Source organism: Drosophila gunungcola (assembly GCF_025200985.1).
Source record: "Drosophila gunungcola strain Sukarami chromosome 3L unlocalized genomic scaffold, Dgunungcola_SK_2 000002F, whole genome shotgun sequence".
Classification (NCBI taxonomy): domain Eukaryota; kingdom Metazoa; phylum Arthropoda; class Insecta; order Diptera; family Drosophilidae; genus Drosophila; species Drosophila gunungcola.
Genome location: NW_026453178.1, coordinates 2,893,910 through 2,906,491, shown reverse-complemented (window position 1 = coordinate 2,906,491; position 12,582 = coordinate 2,893,910). Strand labels below are relative to the sequence as shown.

The 12,582-nt window shown below is 40.6% G+C and overlaps 1 protein-coding gene across 1 annotated transcript; it reads left to right on the top strand.

Annotated features, from left to right (window-relative positions):
- On the top strand, positions 1-11,334 carry LOC128257646 (gonadotropin-releasing hormone receptor). Its single transcript, XM_052988740.1, has 6 exons — positions 1-57; positions 2,420-3,397; positions 7,586-7,769; positions 7,828-8,033; positions 9,182-9,333; positions 9,850-11,334. Exons 2-6 carry the CDS (start codon positions 2,588-2,590, stop codon positions 10,280-10,282), a joined length of 1,785 nt encoding a protein of 594 aa, XP_052844700.1. The 5' UTR covers positions 1-57; positions 2,420-2,587; the 3' UTR covers positions 10,283-11,334.
- The last annotated feature ends 1,248 nt before the right edge of the window (positions 11,335-12,582 follow it).

Sequence of the window (12,582 nt, the reverse complement as noted above, 5' to 3'; positions counted from 1 at the left end):
CTGCCTGGAGTTAATCGGGCCGTTTATGAACTCGCCAAGTAATTACAAAGTAGAGCCGTAAGAAAAACAGAAAACTGCTTTAGGAATTAAAACAATCTAAGTGAATGGGCAAAGTTTGCGTAAAAGCAACTTGAAAAAAAAGAGCTGTAAAAGCGGCTCATCTCAAAATATTTTCCATTCACAGAAACTTTTTTTCTTAAACCAAACTTTTGAAAATCAACCAAAATAAAGTTGTGAAATTGATACTACTTTCAACATCACCATTCATTTTGATCTACAAAGAAATTCAATGCCAGCAAGTTTTTAAAGCAACAAAAATATTTTATCAAGTTGCACAGTTGTTACATATACGACACGTTGCTGAACATATAAATACTCAGTTGCATTTCCATGCTGTTTTAATTGAAGGCTTTCATACATGCACAACCATTTTATTTATTTTCGTTTTTTTGCACGCAAAAGCAAGATGCAAATAATTCTATAAGCAATTATGTTTCTTTAATTGGAGCTTTTTTAAAGTATTGCAATATGTGGACAAAAAATTTTGCACTTGTTCAGAAAAAATCTGATTGCGAATCGAAAAGAAGCAAAAGTCTAGACTTTTTGGACAGCAATTTTTTTCTGGAGCTGAGGATTTAAATGCTGGAATGCAAATCAATCAAAATCGTTGCAAACAATTGGCTAAAAAGTTTTCGCCTAAGTTCGCGCTGCTCATCTGTCGCCGCCATGGGATTATAATCGGGATCCCAAGAACATGGCACAGATGTGCTTTTCGCTACTTTTTTGGGACCCCAGACGCTGGCCTCGGCTGCTGATCAATCAAATGCGCATTTGTGTATTAATCGCGTTGATTAAACGGCCTGCGAGGGTGACGAGCCAAATGGAATGGGAAATTTCACTTTAAGATACGGGTCGAGGCAATCAAATACAAATTGCTTTAGTGTCACCGAGCCGCACAGGTCATGAGCTATTAATCTGGTTTAATCGAGTGTCTAGATTGCACACGGGTAATTAGCGATAAAAGGCTGCCATCATGTTGTCCACCCGATTCACATACGAACCGGTCCAATTCATATTGTATAATTTGTAACGATTTATTTCAATTAAACTGCCTCTGTTGGGCAGAAATGTTTTGTTATATTCGCGTATTCGATTTGAAAGTATGTGTTTTGCACACGCGTTCCGCTAAATTGGGTTTATTGCTTTCCCATTGGCGAGGGAACGCCAATAGCAAACGGCAAACCAAACGACCAATTTAATTTATGAACATAAATTAATTTGGAAAATGAAATTTTATGGAATTTTACTTTGAACCTACACCGCAGAACCAGCAGCATGGTCAAAGTCGAGTTCTAAGGCGAAGGCGATACTGGAAACATCGTTGTACAGTATCTATTAAATTTAAATTAAGCTCGCTGCAGCACCTAATCGCAAATACTCAAGGTAATTACACGCTTCCAGGTAATTGCAACTGCACAGGTCAGCGACGCCACCAATTATGAGGTTGTTACCGCTCAGGGTGGCGTCATTAAAGTGCTGCAATATACACTCAATCAGCTGGAATTGACCACTTGTGCCATCCAGCAATCTACTTTGTATCTTATCCGGAAACAAGTATTAGCCTCGCTTCGTTATTAAATTACACAGATTTATTTATTCAAGATTTTGCTTTTTTAATTATAGCAATTTAAACTCTTATAACTGTACATTGCAGAGTTAACATTTGAATGGTAATGACAAATGAATCTTGTTAATGATTTTGTCGGCATTTTAATTAAAATAGCAAATCTTTACCGAAAAGTTTAACTCTGGTTTTGACTTTGCATTAGTAATGGATTTTTAAAAAGATTTTAATCTTATTTATTTGTAACCGCTCTGCTGTCATTCTGCCTTGCCAAATTGTTTGGTGAATTGTACCTAGCCAATTAATATTCGGCTTTGGTCAAGCCTCTTCATATATTATTTTCAATGAATACCATTAAGTCAACCAGACAGTTGAAAAAAAAAAATTGGAGATCACATGGTGAAAATGTTTTTTATTGAAAAAAAATCTAAGTAGAGAAGTATGTTTTAATCTTATTTAAAATAAAATTCAACCAGGCTGTGAAGATTACTTTGCTGTTTAAGCACGAACAAATAACCGTACCTGGAAAATCATATTGGATGTAATGCATATTTAATTTGATTTAAAGCCCTGCTGCCAGAATTTTTTCGAGACCATGGAAACCAGAAGCTTATCAACGCAGGCAGCTTTAAGTATTACATTTCGCAAAATTTCCTGAAATCAATGGTTGCCTGCCTCCATGATTTCAATTGTTATTCTCGTAAAATTGTTTTACCTAGAAAATATTGTGAATATTAAAGCTAGATTTTTAATTAAAAAGCCATCTAATGTCTCTTAATATTACTCTACTTTCAGTTGGAACTTACTTAAGATATCATGTCGGTATTATATAAGTGGTAAAAGTAAAAATAAATAACCAAACCAAGATGTAAGAGAATGTAATACACCTACATGGAATCACCCAACCCTAAACCACCGTCCAAACTCAGTGAATCAACCAATTAGGGAGAGATAGTAGCCAAAATGGAGGCCGAGTGGGGCTTGGATGACCCGTCCGCCTCCTTCGGTCGCCTGCCCTCCGTTCCCAATGCTTCGATGGACTTGGAGGCGGATAACGAGGTGGCCAGCAACTGGTCCACATTGGCCAACTTTACTCGACTCGTGGCTGCCTCCGCTCCGGACATCGCCAACTTTACACTCAAAATGCTGGACTTGAGTGTGGGCGTGGGTGCGGGTGCGGGCGTGGCAACGGATGCGTTCAATTTGAGTGCCAGCACCACGCCCCTGCCCGCCTACGCGATCGCCAATAGCTCCTCACTGGCACACACGAACAGCCTGCACGAATCGCCTCCAATGGCGGAACAGGTGCCCGAGCACGTGATGGACCACGCCCCCCAGTTGTCCCGTTCCGGACTGCTCAAGGTGTATGTCCTGGCGGTGATGGCACTGTTCTCCCTGCTGGGCAACCTGCTGACCATCTGGAACATCTACAAGACCCGCATTTCGAGGCGCAACTCCAGGCACACGTGGAGCGCCATCTACTCGCTGATGTTCCATCTGTCGATTGCCGACGTCCTGGTCACCTGGTTCTGCATCATCGGGGAGGCTGCCTGGTGCTACACGGTGCAGTGGCTGGCCAACGAGCTCACTTGCAAGCTGGTCAAGCTCTTCCAGATGTTCAGCCTCTATCTGAGCACCTATGTCCTGGTGCTGATCGGAGTGGATCGGTGGATAGCGGTCAAGTACCCCATGAAGTCGCTCAACATGGCCAAAAGGTGTCATCGACTGCTCGGCGGAACTTACATTCTGTCACTGGTGCTCAGCCTGCCACAGGTAAGTCCTAATAGAGTATTAGTAGTCTATTTTGTTTGTTTTTATATTTATATGTTCTTAAATAAGACCATAGTATAAATCATTAAAGAATAAATTCATACTTTAAAACCATTGTTTGCCAGTCTTATAAAACTTTTAAAAATATTTTATAAGCAAATGCATTTTAATATTCGTTGCTAAGGTCAAACAGCACCTCTTAACCTTAACCTTTTGAATTATGGAAATTCATTATTTAAAAAAAAATGTTTTCCTATGAAATTGATTTACTTCAGGGCAAGATTAAAGCGCGTGCAGGTTATTTCCTTCCAAGAAAAGGCAGTTACAAGAAGTCTTTTTCGCGTCGAAGAATTTTTGAGATAAGTGCGGCTATGACACGCTTATGAAAATAATCTGGCCCACTTGCAGTCGCCTTCGGAGGGCGTTCCATTAACCCGAGGGTAAAGCTGCTGCTCATCATCCCTAAAAGCCACTCCAGTTTGCCCGCGCGCTGATGAAGTTGAAGTAATATGTTTACTTTACAGCACGCATACGCCCCGTGGCAGGGCGCAAATAGTCTTGAGTTGGCGCCACAATGTGTGCAGACATTAAAAACGATTGCCTTTCGCATAACAAGTGTGCACTAAATGTGCCGCTGCCACGCCCACATACGCACACGTGCCGTGGGCGGGTGGGCGGTCGGTCGGATGGGACATCCAATCGAATTCCGGCCACCCGACCAGCAAAGGGTTTTTTTTTTGTAACCTACAAAAAAAGGTCCGGAATCTTGAATCCGGTTTCCGTACTGGCGGCAAGTGTCTGCCTGACGACAGACATTATTCATATTCCTGATTCATTGTGTGCAGATAGGCCGGCTCTGATATATTCCTTTTCCCTACCAGCTTGCGGATAAGCCAGAATGGGACTGCATTAATGGGATTCTCTCGCTTTGTTCTACGATTCGGCTCCAGCTTTCCGGCACATTGATTGTATAATATATGCGATTGAATACTTGCCCGGGATTTATGGCCCCGGGTGAAGTTGCTGTGTAGCCAACTCGTTTATCAGATTAACCGAAGTGCCGTGTTTCTGACTGTTGCTCCTGGAGGAGCAACTTCCAGGGCAATTCAGCTCAGGAGGTGTTGCCAAGGCAGGTAATTAGACAGAAAGCCACTTCAAAGTTTCCATGGAGGTGGCAGGAACTAATTTAGTTTGATTGAAAAATGGCTGCTGAAAACTTTCCTCTGCTCCTTTGTGGCCCGATTTTTGAATATCAAGTGTTGACTGGCCATAAATTCGAGTGGACCTTTGGGTCACCAACTTATTCACCATAGAGATCCCAAAATAGAAGAGTGCTTAGGCTTTTAATTAAAGCGATGGAAAGTATTCCCTATTTTCCCCACGCGAATTATGCTACTTATACATTTTCTCTTATTCGCCCCCGGCCTTGCGCTCAAATGTATGCTATATTTTAACGCTTTTAATTAAGTGAATTAACCACACTGACGCTATTCTTCGCGAACCATGTTTTCTTTTATTCGAATAATGTATTGCGTGAAGCAATAATTGCCAGCGTACTGCCAAATTCGAGGCGAGATTATATTGCCACGCTTTTCGCAATATGTGTTTTTGGGCTGGAGGGTGTGAAAAGCGTGTGCGTGCCTGCTTGTCAAAGTGTCTGACTTGTTTAAATGCCACCAAAAATGTCGAGACTAATTACATTTAGATGTTTTCCTTCCCTCCCGCCGTCAACCGAAATATTTGGCAGTTTTTGAAGCGGGTTGGCGGTCTGACAAACCATAACAAAAAGGAAATAATGTATTGGTTTGCATTTTAAAATAGGGTCTAACTTTGTTTAGCCGTCAGTTTAGTCGTAAATATTTTATTCGGCTCGTTGTTACGAGCATAAAAAGCTATTATGATATTGCCGCATCTATTTTTAGGCAGCCGCCCATATTGTTACATAATTAAAGAGCTACTGACACCCAATTAAACGAAACTTGGCAATCATTATGCCATTTGGACCATTTGGCTTGAAAACTTTCTTCATTTCGTTTTATTGAACATGCGACATAAAATTTATGCGGCTCACAGACGTGACAGCCCAAGCGCAGTGGCCAAAACGTTCTGGCCAAAAATAAGGGAATCATCTCAAACAATTTTCCGGACAACTTTTCTAATGTCACACGTCCATGCACCAACCAGCACATGTTTGTAAGCAGCCACGAGCCACATCGAATCGAATATGAGACGCACCGCTGAGCTCTTTGGTTTCAAATAAAAAAACCGAAATGAAATTTCACTTCGACTGCCAATAAACAACAAATGTTTTCAACAGCGGCATTTATTTTGCTCCTTTTTCCACCTCGCAGCCGAATAAGGCAACACACACACATACACACCCCAACATTGCCGACACAATAATACTCAATGTGACTTCAAGTCAGCACAAAGAAAACATGGCAACATACTAGAGTCAGACTCAAAGTTATTTGCAGGGCTCCAGGACAGTATTATTGTGAGTTTAATTGCAATAACAACGCACAACGTTTATATCCCTTCAAGGGAACAAATTTCAATTTCCTAGAATCAATTACAATTTGATGTGGAATTATCCCAACACTTTTAAAACCTTTGTTAATTTTGCATTTAAACAAAACTTAAAGGTTATCTAAGGGCTGTGTTTATTTAAAAGGAGCCCTCAAGGTTAGCTTAACCAAAGAAACCAAAATGGTTTTAACTATTTTCAAAATTTCGGACAAATTTTCCGTGTTACACTGTATATTTCTGGAACTGAAAATTTAATGAACCTAAGGCACTCACACAATCTTCTGAATAAAAGAAATTCAAGTAATGTAATTTGATGTGAAATACTTAAGTTCTTGTCCTTTGCTACCTCTTTCATTTCACTCCCAGAAGGCGCTTTTATAAAGTTTTTTGGTGCAACTTGCAACTTTTGAATCAATTTTTGTGTGAAATGGTTTTTCTCTTGAATGCTCTTTAAACTTTCTAGAACTTTTTGATGAAAACCAAATATATAAATATCAACTAAACACATGAATAAAAAGTTTTTTGTAAAAGTAATTTTTACTAAGTTTCGGGGCATTCAGTTTAAAAAAAAAAACATTGTTTAAAGGGAGCAAATAGGGAACCAAAATTATCGTTTTTTACAGAGGGTTTTTTCTGGGCGGCCCTGACCTAAATCAATCTATTGGCCGTTTCGTCCAAAGGAAATGGCTTGGAAGTTATAAATGTGCAAAATTAATAAAAATCAACCATTATACGATTATCCTCTTGTCCTTAGTCCCCGGGGTTTTATGTAGTTTCACTACGCCGCTTAGTTGTGCGTGGCAAGTTCCTCCATTTGGGTCAGCTGTTGACACAGCGGCTGACAAGAAACCCATAAAAAGTGCAAATAAAAATACTTTTAGCGTATTAGCTATGCGCAGGCACAACCAACGGCAGCTAAAAACAGGTCGCTAAATTCGCTATATTAGCTTTATCAGCGCCAGCCAGACCTGAAATTTTCCGAGAAGTTTTTCCTCTAGCGTAGTCTTCCTAGAAATGTTGAAACTAATGTATTTCTGGCGAATTGATTGCACAGGAAGCTCTAACAATGGAGTATTTAACTGCAAACTGAAAGGAGTTCCCAAAAATGTTCCCTCAATTACGGCCATATTCAGACTGCGTGGAATTTAACCAAAGGGGCTTTAACTCATAACCGAGGTCCTTTGCACGCAAAATGGGAAGCGGATCAAAGGGTCTATTTGCGTCGGCAATTTGTTACTATGGGTCGCATGTGGATTTCCATGAGAATATGTCGGTATTTACTTTCCCGTAAAATGCAACCACTTGTGTGTGGTATCAACTGAAGTTAATAAAATCCGATGTTTATTATATAAAAGTTACTTACACATCAGTCAAATACATGTAATACATTTATTCATTTAATTTTTAGTGCTTAGTAGGTTTAAAGAAAATTATTATCAAATTGGTATCTGCATGCATTTATTTTGTTTTATAATTTGAACGTTTTCAGGGAAAGGGAAATGTTGCTCTTTATATTTAAATAAAAAAAATTTGTTGTACAAGTTAATTGTCTTTAAAAATATCTATGTCCATTTAAAAAAGAATTTACATTATTCAAGTGACCTTTAATTCCTTCCTCCGTTTCTTCGCGTTTTCTTTTGATGTCGACGGATGTTGCTGAAGTTCTTCATTTTCCACGTGGCTCGGGGTCCTTTTGTGGAGGAGTTCTACCAGTGCGTCACCCACGGATTCTACACAGCCGACTGGCAGGAGCAGATGTACGCCACTTTCACGCTTGTTTTCACCTTCCTGCTGCCGCTGTGCATCCTGTTCGGCACCTACATGTCAACCTTCCGGACCATTTCAAGTTAGTTCATTGTTTTGTTTTTAGAAACACAGAAAACACTTTTTCTGCCATCCATTAGGCAGTGAAAAAATGTTCCAGGGATCGAAGCTGGCCAACTATTCGACGGCTAAGCTGCCCACGCAAACGAATCGCCAGCGGCTGATACACAAGGCCAAAATGAAGTCGCTCCGGATTTCAGTGGTGATCATCATAGCCTTCCTCATCTGCTGGACACCCTACTACGTCATGATGATTATGTTCATGTTTCTCAATCCAGACAAAAGGGTGAGTTTTAAAGTAGGTTCCTATTACCAACGAAATTTCCGGTGGGCTGAATGACAAGCAGATAGGATTCCTGGTATCGCCCAAATGCGAGGGCACATCAATCAGCAGTCGATTTGTCAGTTTACTGCGATAGGCTATGGGCGGGGAATCCTTTGTTGTTCTGCCCAATATTTAGAGCTCGGGCCTGGGGCTGTAAAACACGAGAACCCAGTCGCAGATGGCAAATCCGTTTGGGGCCACAATCTTTTCCACGCTTTTCAACGGCCCGACGCACATAAAAATGATTTCTTATGCTCAATTTTTAATTAATCGTAACGGCACCCGACCGGCCGTTCGCAATTTTTCCTTAACGGCGCCACCGGACACGGCGTCCCAACTTTGATGACTGGCCAGAGATTGACCGTAAAAGCTGGCCGAGGTAGGAGATTAAGGATGGAATGGCAAAAGAAAAACACAAGCTCGGTTGGCCGCAATTTAAGCATCCTGTAAAGTTACGGGAAATGATTAGGCAGGAAAAAATGTGTTGGGCAAGAGCAACGAATTTATCATATAGATGAGTAAATACACCAATCGTATTGATTGAATCATTAATTTACTTTAAATTAATAGTATGATTACTATTAATAAATAAAAAAATCCAACTATTTAGTTACTTATATTTATGTTTGAAATTGTTAAAATAGTGAAAATATTTATGAGTATTTCATTTCGATTTTAGAAAAAAAATTTTAATACCAAATGTTTTGAGTAATTTATTTTATTTTTAGAAACAAATTCAAAAATGCAAATCACCAGCATGTTTATCTAAAATTACAGTTTTAAAATTATTTTGCATCTGGGAATCATTGTTAAAGTTCTACAGTTGCTACAAGTTTTTAGTCCATTCTGCACAGTTTAAACAGAAATGAATACAAATTCAAGAAAAACTTTTGTAAATGCATTTTTCCCAGATATGGTCTCACAATTACTTGCGCTTACACAGTCCATTTGGGTAGCGTGGGTAAAACTACATTGAAGCACCTTTGAGCACAGGGCAGGCAGTGGCAAAAAGGACCGAGTCCGACCGCAAAACGCCCACAATCTGCCCACTCAATTATAAAAAAGGTCTGAATGGAGGAATTAATTTAAATTTTACGCAATTCTTGCAGCTGGGCGACGATCTGCAGGATGCCATCTTCTTCTTCGGCATGTCCAACAGCCTGGTAAATCCGCTCATCTACGGAGCCTTCCACTTGTGTCCCGGCAAAGGAGGCAAGTCGAGTGGCGGCGGCGGCAACAACAACGCCTACAGCCTAAACAGGTGAGTGGACAAGCTTGTCAAAACATGAACATGAGCAACAAAATTACTCCTGCAATTTGAAACTTTTTCGTATCAAAATAGTTACATTTCACAAAAAGTGTTTATTTTCATGATAGTCAAAAAAGATTCGCATGCTTAAATGGGCTGTTTTTTGTGGGGTAAAAATGATAAAAATTCATAATTATTGAAAACTCGAATCGACTCAATAATTTTTCTAAGGATAAAAAAATGTGTTTCTTTTAAATCAAATTATATATTTTCTTGATAAGTTCACGGTCTAATGATTTATGATTTCATGCATCACCAGAGAGTTCTGACTTATGTGAATTTTCCAGCCCACTATGAGTTAACACGCAATATACTCTGACTTATATGATTTTTTACCACACTACCATGATTATTTTGATACCGCAAAAAGTACATAAAAAAGATTGGCAATAAACTGATAAATTCTTTCCGTCTGGCTTTTATCACCGTACCTCATCGTCCATTCCCCCACCCAATCCGCATCCTTAGGGGCGACTCGCAGCGCACTCCATCCATGCTGACGGCGGTGACGCAGGTGGATGGCACAGGTGGCAGTTCCCGCCAGATGAGGGCCTTCCGTCAGCAGAGCTACTACCGCAGTTCGCCCAACGGCACTGCTGGATCCGGAGGCGGTGCTCCGTTCAAGGAGCAAGTGGGTCTGCTGCATGTGGGTCCTGGCACGGGTTCTTCTGGCAATGTGGGCTCCGTGTCCAGCAATGCCACGCCGCAGCTGCTGAGGAAGGGTTCGGCACTCCTGGCCCGACATCCCAGTTGTCTGCGGGAGCAGGAGCACCAGCAACGACTCCTGTTGCAGGACAAGCCCTCCACTCTGATCCTCAATTACGATAGCCAGCGCGGAGGCGTGGGAGTGGGCGTGGCCAGCGGGCTGTTGGACAACAACGAGCGGGTATCGAGCGTGTGAGAGCAGCTGGCGATGGCGGCGGATGCGGATGCGGATGCAAATGCAAATGCAGATTTAAGGACGGAGGACGCCTGCTCCTGCTGCCATTGCCTGAGCAGGGAGCTGGTGCGACGGCAGCTAGAACTCCATGAGCTTCCAGTGCAGTGAGGCGACCGCCAGAGGATTTGATCCCCAGTGGCCTCCCAGTGGGGAGTGGATTGCAGGCGAGAACCGAGGAAGAAGAGTGTAAAGGCCTCGATGATCAGATCACCGGGGCGCGCAACTTGTGCTTAGTAAATGCTAATCGAGAGTTAAGTCTTTAAACACAATGGGTGTGCTTAGGAGTAGCGTAGGATTAGAGCTAGTCCGTATGGAAAGGTTGCCCAAAAATGGGAGAAACTCAGGTTACAACACCTTTTCCGAATTCTCAGTTCAATTTCTCAGTTTTCAAGCTAATGCGCCAAAACATTGTTTTATTAAAAGTAATAACCCCAAATATTTTGCATTTAGTATATATAAATATTGTTTTAGCATAATTCATGACATATTTGAAGCAAAGTCCGAAAATCTTTTTTGTTTGCTAATTTATCTAATATTAACCAAATCACTATTGAGCCCACAAATCAGGTTGTGAAAATAGGTTTAAAATCGAAAAAAAAATGGTTCGCTTTTCGCAGCAAGTTTGTTTTAATGGAAGCTAATAAAGTACAATAAAATAAAAAAATACTATATAATCAATGTGCAATCAATCTGCAATGATCATTTAATTGGTTAATTAATATATGACTTCAAATGAGTTTCCCCCATTAGCAGGGCAACATTGTAAAGTTAATTAAAAACGTGTATGTCCGTTATTCCTTTTGTTTTCTCTTTTACGTTACGTTAAAAATCAATTGTCTAATTGTGTAAAAAAATAAAAAGCCAAACACAGGGTAAAAATAAAAATTGTAAATATACAACTGAAATATTTTTCAAACAAATTGTGGCTACCACAATTTAAAATTATATTTGAAATAATGTCATAACTGATGTAAAAAAAAAGATTGGAATAAAAATGAGTTCTTGTTCAAAAATGTAATAGTAAGATCTGTAATTTTAAGATGACCTAATCTTTGATTTAATTTAAGAAACCTACCATTATATTATCTAAAATCCAAAGTCATGCTCATACTTTATAATTTTCAATTAGTTTTGGTTTATTTTCGTCTCAAAGCCCCAAGGTCGCTTGACTTAGAATCGTATTTTTCCCTTGTAAATGGCACTCTCCCCAAAGGAATCCGCAGTTTACGACCAACTGAAATATCAACTAAAGCCGGAGTTACTTTAAACGTATTACACCGAACAAAACAATTCAATTTGGCCGAAAAGTCCCCCGAGACGAACGGATATGATATGCTTCTGTCGAGTCAGGAGGAGGAGGATATACTCGTACAGGACCATACTCGCATGTGTCATTAAAGGATCCACTGCATTATGGGAACGGTTAAATTTCCACAATTCCGCATGTTTACGCCCATCATCTATCCCATCATCCCGTTTGCATATTCATGTGCTCGTACTCCGCAACTTCGGTGCGTACTTATGTATAAATAATCTGTGTCAAATTTGTATAGTTTATTTTTTAATAAAACCCAAATGATCCTTGCGAAACTTTACGAGCCAACTTTTACGCACCACGCGCACACAGGCCAACACGTTGATGAACTAGCTGGGCTTGGCTTGGGCCTGGTCCCATAAATCCACATCCAGCGGGGTTCACGTCCATCCGGAGCACGGGGTATATTACAAAATTTTATGGGCGGCGCAGGCGGAGGTCGCCCATCGCGATAGGTCATACCCGGGGACACTTGGCCTTACGGGTGGGGTGTGGGGGGTGGTGTAGACCCCCAAAAATAAAAATAAAAATCACCCTCCCCCCCCAAGAAAAAAGTTTTTGGCCCAAATGCAAAACAATTTTTGCGAGCCGGCAAACAATGCGCCCGAAAATGCGCCGAGAAGGCTGAACGCTGAACCTAGAAGCTGCGCCGGAAACAGGAACCCAATTACCACAAATAATGAAAGATGGACTCTGCTGGGGAGTCTGGATGGACCCCCCTTTAATTATGCGCAGGCAGCCGGGCTCCGAGTTTGCCACACTGAGCGAAAAATAGACCGAGTCCTAAAAAAGTCTAGTTACTAAGATTTTCTTTGAACCAAATAGGATGTTGTATTTTCTTGCATTTTCTTTTGTTCAGTGTTGTTGTAACTGAATACTTTGTAAAAATGACTAGAAAGTTTGATTTAATTTTTTGCGACCTATTGTGCAAGGGTATTATTTTAAA